The sequence below is a fragment of the Carassius carassius genome, chromosome 29 (assembly GCF_963082965.1).
Source record: "Carassius carassius chromosome 29, fCarCar2.1, whole genome shotgun sequence".
NCBI classification, from domain to species: domain Eukaryota; kingdom Metazoa; phylum Chordata; class Actinopteri; order Cypriniformes; family Cyprinidae; genus Carassius; species Carassius carassius.
In genome coordinates this window covers 31190412-31210404 of record NC_081783.1, presented here as the reverse complement: position 1 = coordinate 31210404, position 19993 = coordinate 31190412, and the positions used below count along the sequence as shown (strand labels likewise).

Below are 19993 nucleotides of genomic sequence, written 5' to 3'. Positions count from 1 at the left end.
TATGAAGTGTTTTGCATGAAATGTTTTTATTCATTAAATGCAATTGTTCTAGAAGACTGTTACACAAATTAAGCTGTTTTTTCTTCTTCTCATTGCTGTATATTTTACTGTTTGAGCAAAGAAGGCCACGGCTGCTTGATGTCATCAGGAGTTAAACACTCTTCACTTGTTAATGGGTGCATTTTAAACAATTGTAACTGTTGAAGCTCATTAGCTGTGAGTGTAACGAGCAAAGATCGCTCAGCCCTGCACACATGCTGAGACACCCACAGCTTTCACACCTCACAGATGTGTCTCCACCACACACACACACTCTCTCACACACACACACACACACTCACAGTGCAATGATAAGAAACTGACAGCCACCACAAACCTTCTGCACTGCAGCACGAGTGTGAGACGTGGCTTCATACCTGTACAAGAGTTCAACAGATGCAAAACCACTGCAGATCTTCAGAAAACACGACACATTTATTTTTACAGAATGTGGAACAAAACCCCGCTGACAAACAAGATACAGTTTTACACGGTTAAGTTTGGCTGACCAAGTGCAAAAGAAACAAATGGTTAATAAAAATTAGTTCAGTACAATGAATACAATTTACTCAATATTAGAAAAGTGTAAATCAAATAAAAGATCCCAAAGCTTGTCTTGCACTAGATTATGATAACATGATCCATCAGTCTTGTATTTTGAGAATACTCCTCTTCTCGATATCATTCATTTCCTTCAAAATCAGAGAAACATTGTAACGAAGTTCCTGGAACTTGACGACTGGAACCTAGAAGAGAAGAGAAGAGAAGAGAAGAGAAGAGAAGAGAAGAGAAGAGAAGAGAAATCTCAGACCAGAGCAACCGAAGGAGCGAAGAAGACAAATCCTTCCATGAGATCTTGTGATGAAACGATGAAAATACCATCCACACAAGAGGAGAGACAACAAATTAACTTCTGCAAAGCACTAATAATCAGAAAATGATACAAAGCTTAAAGAAAATTCATATTTTCCCAGTAGCTTTTCAATGAAAAACAAAAAAAAACTGATAACGTAGGCTGTTTTGATTCATTTGTAAATGTCAGATAATTGAATTGTGTTAAATGTGTTCTACGTTTCAGTGATTACTCCATCCTTTGAAATCAGACAGAACTGAAGAAAGATTACCTCGAATCGATGCAAACGTCCATCAGACAGTTTCATCTGCATGAGAATAGAGGGCTGCAAAGCTCGAGACAGCGAGCTAAACACACACCAACAGCAATAATGATCAGTCAAATCATGCCCATGTGCTTCTGTTCACATCAAATACAGACGACTGCACAACTAATCAAACACAAGTAATAATCGTGCTCCTGCTTAGAGCTGCTAGAGTTCAGTGACATGTATATTTATATGGCATGTCTTTGTATGTTTATTTGTACACAGAAGACCAGCGTATGTCTATATAAAACCATCATTACTAGTATTACATGTACCTTGTGGAAATGGCAACATCCACTCTCCATTTAAAGTCCTGTATCTTTGCCAGAGTCGGGCCTCGGTGTGTGTCGGTGATATCGATGGAGGTCTGTCTGGAGGAGCATTGAGAAATAGATATAGAGTTAGATATAGCTGATATAGAGTTATATAGAATTGTTCTGAGAAAGCATACCTGTTTCCAAACACAGCACTGGACACATCTGCGATGAACTCCTCAGAAACCCTGGGGACACGCAGCGCTCATAAACACAACACATCACTATCAACACAGCTATTATTAGACTTTGAGAAGAACCCTACCGAAGCGCTCGGAGATCCTCATTAAAAACCTGAAACAAAGAACTCAGATTAGTTTTGAGGAAATATGTGCGTTCATGAGATTGGCTTCATACACACACACACACACACACACACACAGTGTGACTCACAGCTATCACCAGAGACGTCTTCAATTACAGCATTCAACATTTCTACACACCATTTTAGAAATTGATAACTAAATTATGAACTAAGCCAATAATTGATACATAAATCTTAACCCAATAAAAGCTCCAGAGGAAATCATTTATCATGTGGTAAAGCCTTACAACAATTCAGACTTGAGCTGATCTGAGCTCTGTGATCAGTCTTGTCAGACAGTCAGGAGTCCTGAGACGCACCCATGTATTTATTCAGCAGTCTCGTGTGCATCATACTCGCCAGGAGTTAGAAATATTTAGGGTCTGACAGGGCTAAAGGTGTATTTTACTCTCAGCCACCAGATGGCACAAAACCTCAGCTTTTCATGAACGAGTGCTCCGGTAATTAAACACAACTGAGTCAGCGGTCTGATGTGAGACAGCTGTGAGCTAACCTCTTGTTTTAGAGATGGCAGACACAGAGCTTCTTTGAGAAGAGTGTACAGTCCAGCCACGGCGTGGTTAAAGCTCTCCTCCGAGACCAAGCCACTCTCGGATATCAGTCTCAGAGACTCACGGCAGTCCAGACCATTCACGGCCTTCAGCACCGCTGTAACAGAGACAGAGCCACAGATCAGACCTCAACAGAGACCAGACAGAGACCAGAGAGAGAGACCAGAGAGAGAGACCAGAGAGAGAGACCAGAGAGAGAGACCAGAGAGAGAGACCAGACAGAGAGACCAGAGACAGAGACCAGAGACAGATCAGACCTCAACAGAGACCAGAGACAGAGACCAGAGAGAGAGACCAGAGAGAGACCAGAGAGAGAGAGACCAGAGAGAGAGAGACCAGAGAGAGAGACCAGAGACAGAGACCAGAGACAGAGACCAGAGACAGAGACCAGAGACAGAGACCAGAGAGAGAGACCAGAGAGAGAGACCAGAGAGAGAGACCAGAGACAGAGATCAGAGAGAGAGACCAGAGACAGAGACCAGAGACAGATCAGACCTCAACAGAGACCAGAGACAGAGGCCAGAGAGAGAGACCAGAGACAGAGACCAGAGAGAGAGAGAGACCAGAGAGAGAGACCAGAGACAGAGACCAGAGAGAGGGACCAGAGAGAGAGACCAGAGACAGAGACCAGAGAGAGAGACCAGAGACAGATCAGACCTTAACAGAGACCAGAGACAGAGACCAGAGAGAGAGACCAGAGACAGAGACCAGAGAGAGAGAGACCAGAGAGAGAGAGACCAGAGAGAGAGAGAGACCAGAGAGAGAGAGACCAGAGAGAGAGAGACCAGAGACAGACACCAGAGACAGCTCAGACCTTAACAGAGACCAGAGACCAGAGAGACCAGAGACAGAGACCAGAGACAGAGAGCAGAGACAGAGAGCAGAGACAGAGAGCAGAGACAGAGACCAGAGACAGAGACCAGAGACAGAGACCAGAGAGAGAGACCAGAGACAGAGACCAGAGACAGAGACCAGAGAGAGAGACCACAGACAGATCAGACCTCAACAGAGACCAGAGACAGAGACCAGAGAGAGAGACCAGAGACAGAGACCAGAGAGAGAGACCAGAGACAGAGACCAGAGAGAGAGACCAGAGACCGAGACCAGAGACAGAGACCAGAGACAGATCAGACCTCAACAGAGACCAGAGAGAGAGACCAGAGACAGATCAGACCTCAACAGAGAACATAGACAGAGACCAGAGAGAGAGACCAGAGACAGATCAGACCTCAACAGAGACCAGAGACAGAGACCAGAGAGAGACCAGAGAGAGAGACCAGAGACAGAGACCAGAGAGAGAGAGACCAGAGACAGAGACCAGAGAGAGAGACCAGAGACAGAGACCAGAGACAGAGACCAGAGAGAGAGACCAGAAACAGATCAGACCTCAACAGAGACCAGAGACAGAGACCAGAGAGAGAGACCAGAGACAGAGAGAGAGACCAGAGAGAGAGAGAGACCAGAGAGAGAGAGACCAGAGACAGAGACCAGAGACAGAGACCAGAGACAGATCAGACCTCAACAGAGACCAGAGACCAGAGAGAGAGACCAGAGACCAGAGAGAGAGACCAGAGACAGATCAGACCTCAACAGAGACCAGAGACAGAGACCAGAGAGAGAGACCAGAGACAGATCAGACCTCAACAGAGACCAGAGAGAGAGACCAGAGACAGAGCCACAGATCAGACCTCAGAGACCAGACAGAGACCAGAGAGAGAGAGACATATAAGAACTCAACAGACACAGAGACCAGAGACAGAGACAGAGAGAGACAGATCAGACCTCAACAGAGAGACAGAGACCAGAGAGAGACTTATCCACTTTTATTTTTCTATCATATTATACAATGATCTTCACATTTCCATAATTCATAACAATACTTAATAACAGTGAGTAATAAATAACATTTAACACCAGTCTCAGGATTTCTCAGAGGGCAGGCTACAAGTATAACTCGTTTGAAGTAATGGTACTTCATATAACATTATCCAAAGAAACAAATGTTAATGATAAATCCCCTGTTATGTTTGTACTGGCTACTGTATACAGGCCACCAGGGCACCATACAGACTTTATTAAAGAGTTTGGTGATTTTACATCCGAGTTAGTTCTGGCTGCAGATAAAGTTTTAATAGTTGGTGATTTTAATATCCATGTTGATAATGAAAACGATGCATTGGGATCAGCATTTATAGACATTCTGAACTCTATTGGTGTTAGACAACACGTTTCAGGACCTACTCATTGTCGAAATCATACTCTAGATTTAATACTGTCACATGGAATTGATGTTGATGGTGTTGAAATTATTCAGCCAAGTGATGATATCTCAGATCATTATTTAGTTCTTTGCAAAATTCATATAGCCAAAATTGTAAATTCTACTTCTTGTTACAAGTATGGAAGAACCATCACTTCTAACACAAAAGACTGCTTTTTAAGTTATCTTCCTGATGTATCCAAATTCCTTAGCATATCCAAAACCTCAGAACAACTTGATATAACAGAAACTATGGACTCTCTCTTTTCTAGCACTTTAAATAAAGTTGCTCCTTTACGCTTAAGGAAGGTTAAGGAAAACAGTTTGACACCATGGTATAATGAGCATACTCGCACCCTAAAGAGAGCAGCCCGAAAAATGGAGCGCAGCTGGAGGAAAACAAAACTAGAGGTATTTCGTATTGCTTGGCGGGAAAGTAACATATCCTACAGAAAAGCATTAAAAACTGCTAGATCCGATTACTTTTCTTCTCTTTTAGAAGAAAACAAACATAACCCCAGGTATTTATTCAATACAGTGGCTAAATTAACGAAAAATAAAGCCTCAACAAGTGTTGACATTTCCCAACACCACAGCAGTAATGACTTTATGAACTACTTTACTTCTAAAATCGATACTATTAGAGATAAAATTGCAACCATTCAGCCGTCAGCTACAGTATCACATCAGACAGTGCACTATAGACCCCCTGAGGAACAGTTCCACTCATTCTCTACCATAGGAGAGGAAGAATTGTATAAACTTGTTAAATCATCTAAACCAACAACATGTATGTTAGACCCTATACCATCTAAGCTCCTGAAAGAGGTGCTTCCAGAAGTCATAGATCCTCTTCTGACTATTATTAATTCCTCATTGTCATTAGGACATGTCCCCAAAACCTTCAAACTGGCTGTTATTAAGCCTCTCATCAAAACACCACAACTTGACCCCAAAGAACTAGTTATTTATAGACCAATCTCGAATCTCCCTTTCTGTCCAAGATACTAGAAAAGGTGGTATCCACACAATTATATTCCTTCTTAGAGAAAAATGGTATATGTGAGGATTTCCAGTCAGGATTTAGACCGTATCATAGTACTGAGACTGCTCTTCTTAGAGTTACAAATGATCTGCTCTTATCATCTGATCGTGGGTGTATCTCTCTATTAGTTTTATTGGATCTTAGTGCTGCGTTTGACACAATTGACCACAACATTCTTTTGCATAGACTTGGAATACTTTGTTGGCATCAGTGGAAGTGCATTAGCATGGTTTAAATCGTACTTATATGACCGCCATCAGTTCGTAGCAGTGAATGAAGATGTATCATATCGATCACAAGTGCAGTATGGAGTACCTCAAGGCTCAGTACTAGGGCCGCTACTCTTCACGCTTTATATGTTATATGGGAGATATCATCAGGAAACATGGTGTTAGCTTTCACTGTTATGCTGATGATACTCAGCTCTATATTTCTTCGCAGCCCGGTGAAACACACCAATTTGAAAAACTAATGGATTGCATAGTCGATATAAAAAACTGGATGACGAGTAACTTCTTACTGCTAAATTCTGAAAAAACAGAGGTGTTAATTATAGGGCCTAAAAACTCTGCTTGTAATAACCTAGAACACTAAGACTTGATGGTTGCTCTGTCAATTCTTCATCATCAGTTAGGAACCTAGGTGTGCTACTTGATCGCAGTCTTTCCTTAGAAAGCCACGTTTCTAGCATTTGTAAAACTGCATTTTTCCATCTCAAAAATATATGTAAATTACGGCCTATGCTCTCAATGTCAAATGCAGAAATGTTAATCCACGCATTTATGACCTCAAGGTTAGATTATTGTAATGCTTTATTGGGTGGTTGTTCTGCACGCTTAGTAAACAAACTACAGCTAGTCCAAAATGCAGCAGCAAGAGTTCTTACTAGAACCAGGAAGTATGACCATATTAGCCCGGTCCTGTCAACACTGCACTGGCTCCCTATCAAGCATCGCATAGATTTTAAAATATTGCTTATTACTTATAAAGCCCTGAATGGTTTAGCACCTCAGTATTTGAATGAGCTCCTTTTACATTATAATCCTCTACGTCCGCTACGTTCTCAAAACTCAGGCAAATTGATAATACCTAGAATATCAAAATCAACTGCAGGCGGCAGATCCTTTTCCTATTTGGCGCCCAAACTCTGGAATAACCTACCGAACATTGTTCGGGAGGCAGACACACTCTTGCAGTTTAAATCTAGATTAAAGACCCATCTCTTTAACCTGGCATACACATAACATACGAATATGCTTTTATTATCCAAATCCGTTAAAGGATTTTTAGGCTGCATTAATTAGGTAAACCGGAACCGGAAACACTTCCCATAACAACCTATGTACTTGCTACATCATTAGAAGAATGGCATCTACGCTAATATTTGTCTGTTTCTCTCTTGTTCCGAGGTCACCGTGGCCACCAGATCCAGTCTGTGTCCAGATCAGAGGGTCACTGCAGTCACCCGGATCCAGTACGTATCCAGACCAGATGGTGGATCAGCACCTAGAAAGGACCTCTACATCCCTGAAAGACAGCGGAGACCAGGACAACTAGAGCCCCAGATACAGATCCCCTGTGAAGACCTTGTCTCAGAGGAGCACCAGGACAAGACCACAGGAAACAGATGATTCTTCTGCACAATCTGACTTTGCTGCAGTCTGGTATTGAACTACTGGTTTCGTCTGGTCAGAGGAGAACTGGCCGCCCAAGTGAGCCTGGTTTCTCCCAAGGTTTTTTTCTCCATTCTGTCACCGATGGAGTTTCGGTTCCTTGCCGCTGTCGCCTCTGGCTTGCTTAGTTGGGGACACTTCGTCTACAGCGATATCGTTGACTTGATTGCAAATAAATGCACAGACACTATTTAACTGAACAGAGATGACATAACTGAATCCAATGATGACCTGCCTTTAACTATCATTTTTGCATTATTGACACTGTTTTCCTAATGAATGTTGTTCAGTTGCTTTGACGCAATGCATTTTGTTTAAAGCGCTATATAAATAAAGGTGACATTGACATTGACATTGACCAGAGAGAGAGACCAGAGAGAGAGACCAGAGAGAGAGACCAGAGACAGAGACCAGAGACAGATCAGACCTCAACAGAGACCAGAGACAGAGACCAGAGAGAGAGACCAGAGACAGATCAGACCTCAACAGAGACCAGAGACCAGAGACCAGAGACAGAGACCAGAGACCAGAGACAGAGACCAGAGAGAGAGACCAGAGAGAGAGACCAGAGAGAGAGACCAGAAACAGATCAGACCTCAACAGAGACCAGAGACAGAGACCAGAGAGAGAGACCAGAGACAGAGAGAGAGACCAGAGAGAGAGAGACCAGAGACAGAGACCAGAGACAGATCAGACCTCAACAGAGACCAGAGACCAGAGACAGAGACCAGAGAGAGAGACCAGAGAGAGAGACCAGAGAGAGAGACCAGAGACAGAGACCAGAGACAGAGACCAGAGAGAGAGACCAGAGACAGAGACCAGAGAGAGAGACCAGAGAGAGAGACCAGAGAGAGAGACCAGAAACAGATCAGACCTCAACAGAGACCAGAGACAGAGACCAGAGAGAGAGACCAGAGACAGAGAGAGAGACCAGAGAGAGAGAGACCAGAGACAGAGACCAGAGACAGATCAGACCTCAACAGAGACCAGAGACCAGAGAGAGAGACCAGAGAGAGAGACCAGAGAGAGAGACCAGAGAGAGAGACCAGAGACAGAGACCAGAGAGAGAGACCAGAGACAGAGACCAGAGAGAGAGACCAGAGAGAGAGACCAGAGAGAGAGACCAGAGAGAGAGACCAGAAACAGATCAGACCTCAACAGAGACCAGAGACAGAGACCAGAGAGAGAGACCAGAGACAGAGAGAGAGACCAGAGAGAGAGAGACCAGAGACAGAGACCAGAGACAGATCAGACCTCAACAGAGACCAGAGACCAGAGACAGAGACCAGAGAGAGAGACCAGAGACAGAGACCAGAGAGAGAGACCAGAGACAGAGACCAGAGAGAGAGACCAGAGACAGATCAGACCTCAACAGAGACCAGAGAGAGAGACCAGAGACAGATCAGACCTCAACAGAGACCAGAGACAGAGAACAGAGAGAGAGACCAGAGAGAGAGCCACAGATCAGACCTCAGAGACCAGACAGAGACCAGAGAGAGAGACATATAAGAACTCAACAGACACAGAGACCAGAGACAGAGACAGAGAGAGACAGATCAGACCTCAACAGAGACAGAGATCAGAGAGAGACTTATCCACTTTTATTTTTCTATCATATTATACAATGATCTTCACATTTCCATAATTCATAACAATACTTAATAACAGTGAGTAATAAATAACATTTTAAATTCACTATTAAATCCTTCAAATTTCAAGAGTAGCACTGAAACACTAATTTATCATCATCATCATTCACAAAAATAAAATCTGGATTTATAAACCACTTTTTTCTAAAAATTAACATATCATTGTTCATTTTATAAAATTCATACTCTATTTTAACTCTGGACTCTACCAAAGCTTTGAACAATCCTACTACATTAATTCTTTTGTCTTCATTTTCAATTTGATATGCTTTCCAAATGGTTAACTTCGCTTGACCAATTAAAAAATTGGAAAAGGTGCAGGACTCACTTTGAGACTTCATATATTTAACCCCAAAAATAAATACAGTTTTTGAAAAATTCCAACCAAAACCTCTAAATAAATTTTCTAAGAGATTCAAAAGAGGTACAATTCTATAACACTCAGAAAAAACGTGAAAAACAGTATCTGATACATTACAAAATTTGCAAACTGAAGATGTACTAAAGTTGCACTTAAACAAAAATGTTTTTGTTGCTAGAGCACAGTGCAAGATACGCCACTGTAAATCTCCTGATCGTTTGGGCAATGGACTTTTATAAAACAAACGCCATGAAGGTAATTGAACGTCAGGGACAGATAAATAACTCCTCTATTTTGTATCTGTCTTATTTTTAAGTTGTTCACGAAATCTTGACTTCACACAAGCTATATACAAAAATCGCTTACTGCTTTCTGAAAAAGACATATGTTGAAGTTCTTTTAAGGAAAGAAGTTGTTTCTTATCTTCATTATCCTGGCAATTATATGGTGTTACAAATAATTCAGGAAAAAACCTTTGATTTGAACCATTAACAAAAAAATCTTCAAGAAACTTGTTAAATGATATAGGAAATGATGATTTTAACTTGCTTAAAACATTCTTCACTATCCTTTCTGACTTCTTACCCATTTGTTTAGTTATTTCTTGTACTGAAAACCATGTACTATGTTCTGTGTCAACTAAATCTGCCACTTTTAAAACCCCCGATGAAATAAAAGTGTGAATTTCAACATTTGGCAAGTTAGACGGATGACATAGCCATGAGTTATGAAATAGTGGTTCTTCAAGTCCAAAATGGCTCTCTCTTTCCATTTTAAAAATACTCCCTGCTCTTAATACAGACTGGTAGAATCCATTTATACCCAAACCTTTGATTCCCAAGTTAGAAATAAGGAATAAATGTCTATCAAGTCCCATTTTACTAACTGCTCGTAATACTGCTAACCCATACATAATCCATGGTTGTGCATCAGTGTTATACAGCAGTTTTTGAGCTGATTGTAATCTCATAGCTCTCCATTTAGCGGTTAGATCAATGAGACCCTGACCACCCTCAAACACAGGTAAATTTAGAATCCCTGGATGAACCCAATGACGGCCTCCCCAGAAGAAATTCACAAAATGTTTCTGGAGTAGCTGTAAAAGTCCAGCTGGAGGGTCTAAAACAGTCAGTCGATGCCACAACATTGAAGCAGCTAAGTTGTTTATCACTAAAACTCTTCCTCTACATGATAACTGTGGCTGAATCCAGTTCCATCTCTTCAATCGTCCCAAAATCTTTTCAACCACTCCATCCCAATTCCTTGTCATATATTGCTGAGTGCCAAAAAAGATTCCAAGGATCTTCAATCCCTCTGTGTTCCAGTGGCACTGTTGTGGGAGGTGAGGTGTAACTTCTTCCCGCCACTGGCCACAAAGTAATGCTTCCGTTTTGTTCCAATTTACCTTTGCTGAAGATGCTTTCTGAAACCAGTCTAGACACTTCCTCAACTGAAAAATGTCTTCTTGAGATCTTATTATGACTGTAACGTCATCAGCATAGGCAATAAGCCTGACTACAGTAGTTTCTGATATATTGGGATTGAGGACTGAAATACCTTGTAGCTTTTCTCTGAGAACTCTCAATAAAGGTTCGATGGATATTGAATACAAAAGTCCTGAGAGGCTACATCCTTGTCTTATGCCTCGACGCACAGGAAAAGTTCTTGTTAGTGTTCCGTTTATCTTCAACATACTAAAAACATCTGTGTAGAGTATCTTGATCCATGAGATGAACTGCTCTCCAAAGCCAAAAGCTGATAAGGCATTAAAAAGGTATCTATGATCGACTCTGTCGAACGCCTTTTCCTGGTCAAGGGATAAAAGGCCCACATCAAGTCCATAAATCTCAGTAAAATGCAATAAATCTCGCACAAGAAAAAGGTTATCAAAAATAGAACGTCTTGGAACACAATAAGACTGGTCTTTATAAATTATTGAAGCCATAACATTTTTCAAGCGGTTTGTTAATGCCTTTGAAAGTATTTTATAATCTATGCCTAAAAGGGAGATAGGGCGCCAGTTCTTTAAAAGTCCTAGATCTCCTTTCTTTGGCAATAGCGTAATTATTGCTCTTCTGCAACTAAGAGGAAGTAGTCATGATTTTTCACATTCAAGGAACACGGAGTGCAGATCTGGTCCAATCAATGAACACAAAGCCTTGTAAAACTCTGAAGTCAGTCCATCCAATCCTGGAGATCGTCCCACCAACTGCTGTTTAGCAGCCTCGCTCAACTCTTCAAGTGAAAGTGGCTTTTCTAATAGCGTCTTCTCATCTTCCTTCAGTTTTGGAGTTCCAGTAAGAAAAAAGGCTGTCGCTTCGGAATCACAAGGTTCAGCACTATACAGTTCTTCATAAAAGGACAAAACTTGTGAAGTAATTTCTCTCTTATCTGTTGTCTCTCTTCCATTTGATAATTTGAGATGACTTATTGATTTCTTGTCTTGAACTTTTTTCTCTAAAGCAAAAAAGAATGATGTTGAAGAGTCCATGTTGTTGAGCTGAGTAAATCTTAGTTGTACTATTTTTCCTTGATCTCTTTCTTCATGCAAGTTTTTCAGAAGAAAATGATATTGTTCAAGCATTTCACTTATGGAGCTGTTCAGTCTTATTATTTCTTGTTCTAACTCTTCAATTTTCTTCTGAATTTCTTTTGTATTATTTTTTACGTACTGTTGGCAAAAAGACTGAATATTGATTTTCCCAATGTCCCACCACTGACTTAGGGATTTAAACTCTGTCTTTCTCTCTCTCCAAGCTCTCCAAAAGAAATCAAATAGATGTATAAACGTACGATCTCGCAACAGTGTTATTAAAACGCCAATACGATTTGAAGGTATTACTCGATGTTGTAACTGTAACAGAGACATAGAAATGGTCAGAAATTGGAGTAGGAACAATTTTTCTATCAAAAAAGTGTCCTCTTCGACATTTCTGAACATATATTCGATCTAATCGAGCACCCGATATTGTAGTGGAATTCACTTTCATCCATGTGTACTGCCTGCTTTTGGGGAAAGATTCTCTCCACACATCTACAAGGGAATAAAAAGTTATTACTTAAGAGCTTCAGTGGAATTAGGATGCGGTTCGTCATGATTCCTATCAACTATACTATTAAGAGTACAATTAAAATCTCCAGCCACAATAATCAAGTTATCACAAGGAATATTAATCATTGCGTCCTTTAATTTCTTAAAAAATAGACCTCTTTCATACCCAACATTCAGAGCATATACATTAATAAAGGAAAAAGACAGACCTTGCAGAGTAATATCCACCCGCTGCATTCTTCCAGGAATAATTTCGATCATATTAGAAGCGTTACCCTGAACACTTTCTGATATGAGAACAGCTACTCCAGCACTTACACTGGAACCATGGCTGAGAAAAGCCTGTCCTTTCCATTCACTTAGCCATTCTGCCTGGTTACATACATCTGTGTGTGTTTCTTGTAAGAATATCACACTTGACTTTTTAAAAGCCAAAAACTTTAAAAGTGCACTTCTCTTTTCTTTATTACGACATCCATTTACATTTAAAGATCCTGTGGTGACCCACAAGGATGTCTGAAAGAGACATTCACCAAGGGACTGCACCTTTAAGAAAAGGGGGGTTTTAGACGATGACGAGTTCCGGTTGGTTCGTGTGTTTTGGTTTTGATATCACTCGCTGTACTGTGTGATAGAAATATATTGAAGTGGATAGTAAAGCTGACTCGGCGCATCTCCGTCTCTTGTCTCCTCACTTACTGCACTCCACATTTGGTGACCCCGTCGCGAGTTGAACACTGCTGAATTATGTCACACAACGACGGTGGTGAAAACGCTGCGGCCGCGGCGCCGGCGCTATCTATGCAGCCACCATCAAGTTACCGGACTTTTGGCAGAATAATCCACGGCCGTGGTTTCAGCACATCGAGGCACAGTTCCAGCTGAGAGGAATAACACAGGACGTTACAAAGTATTTCCACGTGGTAGCGGCCTTAGATGCCTCGACGACGGCCAGGGCTATGGCGCTGTTAGAGGCTCCTCCTGCTGACGGCAAGTACGACGCACTTAAAACGTTTAAAACGAACTGCATTGGCTAGTTCCCCCCTCCCTTCCTCCAGAGACTACCGAGCACTGGCGGTGGAGGCAGACAGGATTTTCCTCGCCAACCGACAGCAGTTTGTCCATGCACTGCTGCCCACCCAGCGCACATCTGTTCCACCCTTGGAGGACGACCCAGACACTGCAGCTGCTGTGACGGCCCGCTGACAGCGTGAGGACGGGTGGTGTTATTACCATTCCAGGTTTGGGGCCAAAGCCAAGCAGTGTCGTCAGCCTTGCAGTTTTGGAGCCCAGGGAAAAGCCAGGGCCGGCGCTTATTAGCAGCTATGGGCGCTGGCCGTGACTGCAAGCTGTTGTTCATCACTGACACCTTGTCTGGCCGGCGGCTGCTGGTCGATGGTACCTGCTGCCTGGAGGCATAAAGTTTTTGATGCCATCCATGGTCTTTCCCACCCGGGGGTGAAGACCTCTACCAAGCTGGTGGGGGCCAAGTTCGTTTGGCCGGGCCTGCGGAGGGATGTCAGGGCCTGGGCTGCGGCCTGTGTGGCGTGCCAGCACGCAAAGGTGACTCGTCATACCAAGGCTCCTTTGGCACCCTTCAAAGTGCCAGAGAGACGTTTTGATCATGTGAATGTGGACCTGGTGGGCCCACTTCCCCCCTCCCGTGGTTACACATACCTCCTCACCATGGTGGACAGGACCACCAGGTGGCCAGAAGTAGTTCCCCTGTCCTCCACTACATCAGCGGAAGTGGCCCGGGCGTTCATTACGGCTTGGGTGGCCCGTTTCGGCACACCGTCCGACCTCTCCTCGGACCGGGGTCCGCAGTTCACATCGGAGCTTTGGTCTGCGGTCGCCGAGGTCCTTGGGGTGAAGGTCCATCGTACCACAGCCTATAACCCACAGAGCAACGGATTGTGCGAGCGGTTTCATCGTGACATGAAGGCCGCGCTCAGGGCCAGCCTTACGGGCAGCGACTGGGCTGACCGCCTCCCATGGGTTATGCTTGGCCTTCGCTCCGCCCCCAAGGAAGATCTTCAAGTCTCATCTGCCGAGCTGGTGTATGGCCAGCCGCTGCGTGTCCCGGGGGAGTTTCTTCCGGATGCCACGGCCCCGTGGTCAGTTGCCTCACATCGGGCTGCGTCTCGGGACATTGCAGACGCTTTTGTTCCTATTCCAACGTCCCACCATGGCCTTCCCCGGTCCTACGTGCCCAAGGATTTACCATCAGCCAAGTATGTTTTCATCCGCCACGATGGCCATCGGACACCGCTGCAGCCCCCATACGATGGGCCCTTCCGTGTCCTGGAGGGGGGGGGGTCTAAGAACTTTGTTGTGGATATGGGGGGCAGGCCTGAGCGGGTGGCTATTGACCGTCTCAAGCCTGCTCATGTGGATATTGGCGAACCGTTTCAGCTGGCCCTGCCCCCACGGTGAGGGCGCCCACCTGCGGCAACCTTGCCCCCTGCCCCGCGCCCTTGGCCCCTCTACTGTTAGGCGCAGCCGGTATGGCCGCCCAGTCCGCCCCCCTGTGCGTTGACTTTGTTATGTGCTGGACTGTTCTGTTTTGCACTAGTGCATAGTGTCACATGTTCTACTTGGGGTACATGTTCGGCCTGGCCCTGTTATTATGGGTGAATTCTGGGGAGGCCTGTGTGGTGACCCACAAGGATGTCTGAAAGAGACATTCACCAAGGGACTGCACCTTTAAGAAAAGGGGGGTTTTAGACGATGACGAGATCCGGTTGGTTCGTGTGTTTTGGTTTTGATATCACTCGCTGTACTGTGTGATAGAAATATATTGAAGTGGATAGTAAAGCTGACTCGACGCATCTCCGTCTCTTGTCTCCTCACTTACTGCACTCCACAATCCGATATTTAAGGATGTCATTATATCTTAATGCAGCAGGTGATATCTCACAAGACTATCTTTCTCAATCTCTTAGCAGCTACTTTTTTCCATCTTGATGAATCATTTTCTTTACTTTGGTAATTATTTTTTAAGACGATACCGTTTTTGTCTACTAAGCTCCTCAACTGTTGCATTTATCATTACATCTCTACAAGACACTAAAAATCTTTTTAAATCTGGAAAAAACAAATCAAACTGTGGATTCCGTACACCTTTAGTTTCATCAAGGAAAGCACTAATCTCCCTTGTAGAATATAACTTAGTTTCACAGCCACTCAGTTCTGATGTGCCTGTTTGGGAATCAATGTCTCCCATTTCTAGAAGACTCCCTATACTCTCACATTCATCTGAATCACTATCAGACCTGACCACACCAGAGCCGGCTGGAAACCACTGACTACAACTTTCATTTGCTTCGTCTGATTTATCCTCGTTTTTATCATTTGTTTCTACACACTCCATCAACAGATCTTCATTTCTGTTTTTAGTCTGAAATTGTAATTTCTGTAATTCTTCATTTTCTCCCCCCCCCCCTACAGCATTAACACTTGTAGCACCATCTACTGCATCATCTACCGTGTTTACATTGTTTATCTCCACATTTCTCTCAACAGCTTCATCTCTCACATCATGAACAGCCGCGTTACTTTCTTTAACGCTCGCATTTTCCTCCTGAACGTCTGCGTTATTTTCCTGAACGGCCACATTATTCTCCTGAACATTTATTTTGGGAGATGTTTGTGAACCTGCCGAATTGTTAGCGCTCTGTTGTTTGGGACATGCCTGTTTCTGATGTCCATATTCACTGCATAAAAAACAGCGCATGTTATCTGAAGTGACAAAGATTGTGTAATCTTTACCCTCTACTGCTATTTTTAGCACCAGATTAAGCGGCTCATTTTGCGAATTGGGTATCATGTACGTGAAACATCGGAAAGACATGACATGCTTAAAGTTTGGATTTTTAAGACCCAACGGAATCATCTTAATCGGAGCAGTTAATTTTCCGTAGCGTTCAAGAATCTCTTTCAAAGTTCCTTCTTTTATGAACGGTGGTACGTTTGAAAGTACAACTTTCTTAGAAGGATTTGACAGAGGCAGTAGCGGTAAAAAAGTATCGTTTACAACAAGTCCTTTCTCTAACAGTTCATCAACCATTGAAACTTCTTTGAGAAATATAACGAGTGCTCTGTTCATCCTTGAGGCAGATTTAATATTTAAACCACCGACCTGTTCGCTGATCGCTATCAGTACGTCCTCAATTGACATGGAGTCATCCGGTGTACACTTACAACTGTGATCGAGGGTCAGACGAGAGAAATCCCCGGCCCGCTCCATACCTGACCACAGTCAGCGCTCCGAGATTAATCTGGCAATTTAACTTCAAAAACAGTTTATAATTAAAGAGAAATGGAATAGAAAAAACTATCAGGGAACGTCAAAAACAACGTGCTCTGCTGCAAACACTCTCGCCGCTACCCACAATCCTCAGAGAGAGAGAGAGAGAGAGAGAGAGAGAGACAGAGAGAGAGACAGAGAGAAGACAGAGAGAGAGAGAGACAGAGAGAGACAGAGAGAGAGAGACAGAGAGACAGAGAGAGAGAGTTGTCACGGCGACACACATGAGAAGTCATGTTTAAGACGTGCTGCTAGACAAAATGCTTGTTTTCGGTCCAAAAATTAGATAAACACCGATTTTTATGAGGAAAATGTAAGAGAAGTGACCACAACACACCAGAGGAGAGAAAAAGAGGGAAAAGAAGGAGAAAGAAAAAGACAGAAGGAAAAAAAATATACAGTTGGAAGAAGGAGCTCAGAAACAGAGCATCAAGCTGAAAAGAAACAAAGAGAAAACAAAGAGAAAACAAAAACAAACCAGAAGAAGAAGATAGAGGGACTCAAGCAAGTAACAGCAAGTAACTGGACACTGACATTAATAAGTTTTAATAAGTTTTTGCATTTATTACTATAAAACAAGTTCCAACTGAAAAAAAAAAAACTAATAGCTAACAAGCTAACATTGGACTGTGGTTACCTAGCAACGGCATCAATAACATCAGTAGTGGCAGTTGTGCTGTTAAACAAGGAACACAGAAGTTTGAAGATCAACAACTGTTTCATGATGTCTACACACGCTGACACCATTGAATATCCCCCAGCTATCAAAAGCAAAACTGCAAGAGGAAAATATAAACAGACAATACTTCGAGAGAAACCAGAAATCCTGTTCCTGGACCATTACAAAGATGGAAGGTCCTGTAATTTAATCTTCTGGACTGATGAACCATATGCCTGGCTGAATGTGTTCAGCTCTCACTACCCAGCAATAAAGAGAGCAGGCATTTGTAATGGATGGAAAATAAGTGTACTGGAAGAAAATGACTGACACCACCAGAATAACAGTGAACCTGTTCAAAAATGGAACTACCATGATACAAGGTGACCTGAGAGAGTTTGAGTGTGACTTTCCTGCAATGAGACTGAGAGCTGAGAAGGAGAAGGAGGTCCTCGCAAGCATCGCACCAACCCTGGGAGTCAAAGCCTCCTGTTCTGTCCCTCCTCCAGACACACAGCCTGACGATGACACCGATCCTCCCCTGCTACAGCACTCTGAGGCCCTGGACATCATGAGAGAACACTTCTCCCAGTTGGAGATAGAACTGGTACAGATCAGAGAGCAGCTGGACCAACAGCAGCCTACAACACCTACCGTCAGTGACTTCCAGGCCAAAAAAGAACTGGACAGTGTCAACTCACAGCTGAGAGAGTTTCAACAAGAACTAGATCGTCAGAGAAGACAGCTGGATGACCTCAGTGAGGAGATGGAAGAACTTAGGAAAGACAGAGACAACTGCAGAACTGAATTGGCTACTCTGAGAGAAGAGCTACAGGACAGGCCCAGCTTACAAGCCAGACTGAACCCCACACAACCCCCTGTGCCCACCTCTCAGATCCAGACCACATCCAACCAAACTCCCACTACACCTGCTGGAAGAAAACGCAGCCCTTTCCTCCAGGACTCCCTCCCTCTCACGAGCTGCCTCCATACAAACATCCCAAGCCAAGACACCAGTCACAACCCGGCACCTGTCCTAGGTCCTGCCTCTAACCAGACTCCAGTTAGGAGCTGTAGACCTGAAACCACCACCACAGCTCCACATCCAGACCCGACAGCTGAGAATGAACAAACACACACAGGCAGAAGGGCGGACATTATCCTCCTCATGGACTCTAATGGAAAATTCCTAAATGAAAAGACCTTATTCCCAAGGCACAGAACGGAGAAGATCTGGTGCCCCAACACCAGGAGAGCCCTGGAGCTGCTAACAGTACCTGAGCTAGGCTCACCTAGCCACATCATCATTCACACAGGCACCAACGACTTAAGGACCCAGCAAGACAGACTGGCGGACTCTCTTAGGAGAGTCATTGAGCAAGCATCCACAAATTTCCCTACCAGCAAGATAGTCATATCTACGCTGCTGCACAGGAGAGACTTCCACCCCCACACCATTCACAGAGTGAATATCAGCCTCTCCAGGGACTGTGCCCTCAAACCCAACGTGTTCTTAGCCCACCACCCGACCCTCCACCTGGACTGCCTGTATGATAACATACACCTACACAGAAATGCAGTCCCCACCCTAGCTAGGACCCTGAAGGATGTTGCTCTTGGAAGGAGCCCTATTACCACTCCAAGGGGTAACCACACAACACAGACCCCACGCAGACCTCCTAGACCTTCAAGACCATCCAGACCATCCAGACCTCCACCATACATCCACCCCCGGCCATCAGAGAGGACGGCCAGGCCACCAAACCCACCACATCACAACCCACAGCCAACACAACATTGGCCCCCGATACCCAGCCAGAGAGCCCCCCAGCCTGGAGGTCCTATACCCCCCCTCATCCCAACGGCAGAGCCAAGACTACAGGAGCAGCAGCCTACTGAACTGAGCTATGCTACAGCGGTGAGAAGAGCCACAACCCCACCCCCCTCTGGTGAACTCAAAGACATATTACACATGCTAAACCTGCTCTGCTCTCGCCTCATATAGCGTCAGGATGAAGAGCAGAGGCCTCTTAGACAAATCAATAATTCATAGTATAGCATATTAGATATCATTTTAAATGGACAATTCTTAACAATATCTCACACATGATACATTATAAAATGTCACTCAAAGTTTAATATTTTGTTAATTTACCTACAACAATATTTTCCTATTTATTTATTTATTTATTTATTATTATTTTTTTTCTTCTCGTTTGTTACTAGTATTATTATTATTATATTGTTTTAATATCTAGTTTACTATTAGGTGTTAGTTAGGATATAAGGTGTTTGTCTAATTTTTGAACAGATTACACTTGGAGATGAAATCGTTTACAATAACATGTTGGAACATTCAAGGTCTGAGATCATCAGCTTTTGGTTTAAAAAGCAGAAACTCAGATTTTAATAGAGAGTTAAAAGACTCTGACATCATAGTTCTACAGGAGACATGGTGCAGAGAAGATATTTCCACTGGTCGTCCTCACGGCTACACTGAGATCATTATATCATCAACAAAAAATCCCACAATAACTCAAGGCAGAGATTCAGGAGGCATGATTATATGGTGTAAATCAGAACTGAGCCAATCCATC

The 19993-nt window shown here is 43.5% G+C and overlaps 1 protein-coding gene across 1 annotated transcript in view; it reads right to left on the bottom strand.

The window, feature by feature from the left end:
- Positions 1 to 455: 455 nt before the first annotated feature.
- The window catches only part of commd5 (COMM domain containing 5), a 25100-nt gene continuing 5562 nt past the window's right edge, over positions 456 to 19993 (bottom strand). The window contains exons 2-7 of the mRNA XM_059516836.1: positions 2332 to 2486; positions 1779 to 1807; positions 1651 to 1701; positions 1475 to 1570; positions 1164 to 1239; positions 456 to 785 (exon numbers count right to left, since the gene is read on the bottom strand). Coding sequence (XP_059372819.1) covers positions 684 to 785; positions 1164 to 1239; positions 1475 to 1570; positions 1651 to 1701; positions 1779 to 1807; positions 2332 to 2486 — 509 coding nt within the window. The 3' untranslated portion in view covers positions 456 to 683. The remainder of the gene's footprint in view (positions 786 to 1163; positions 1240 to 1474; positions 1571 to 1650; positions 1702 to 1778; positions 1808 to 2331; positions 2487 to 19993) is intronic.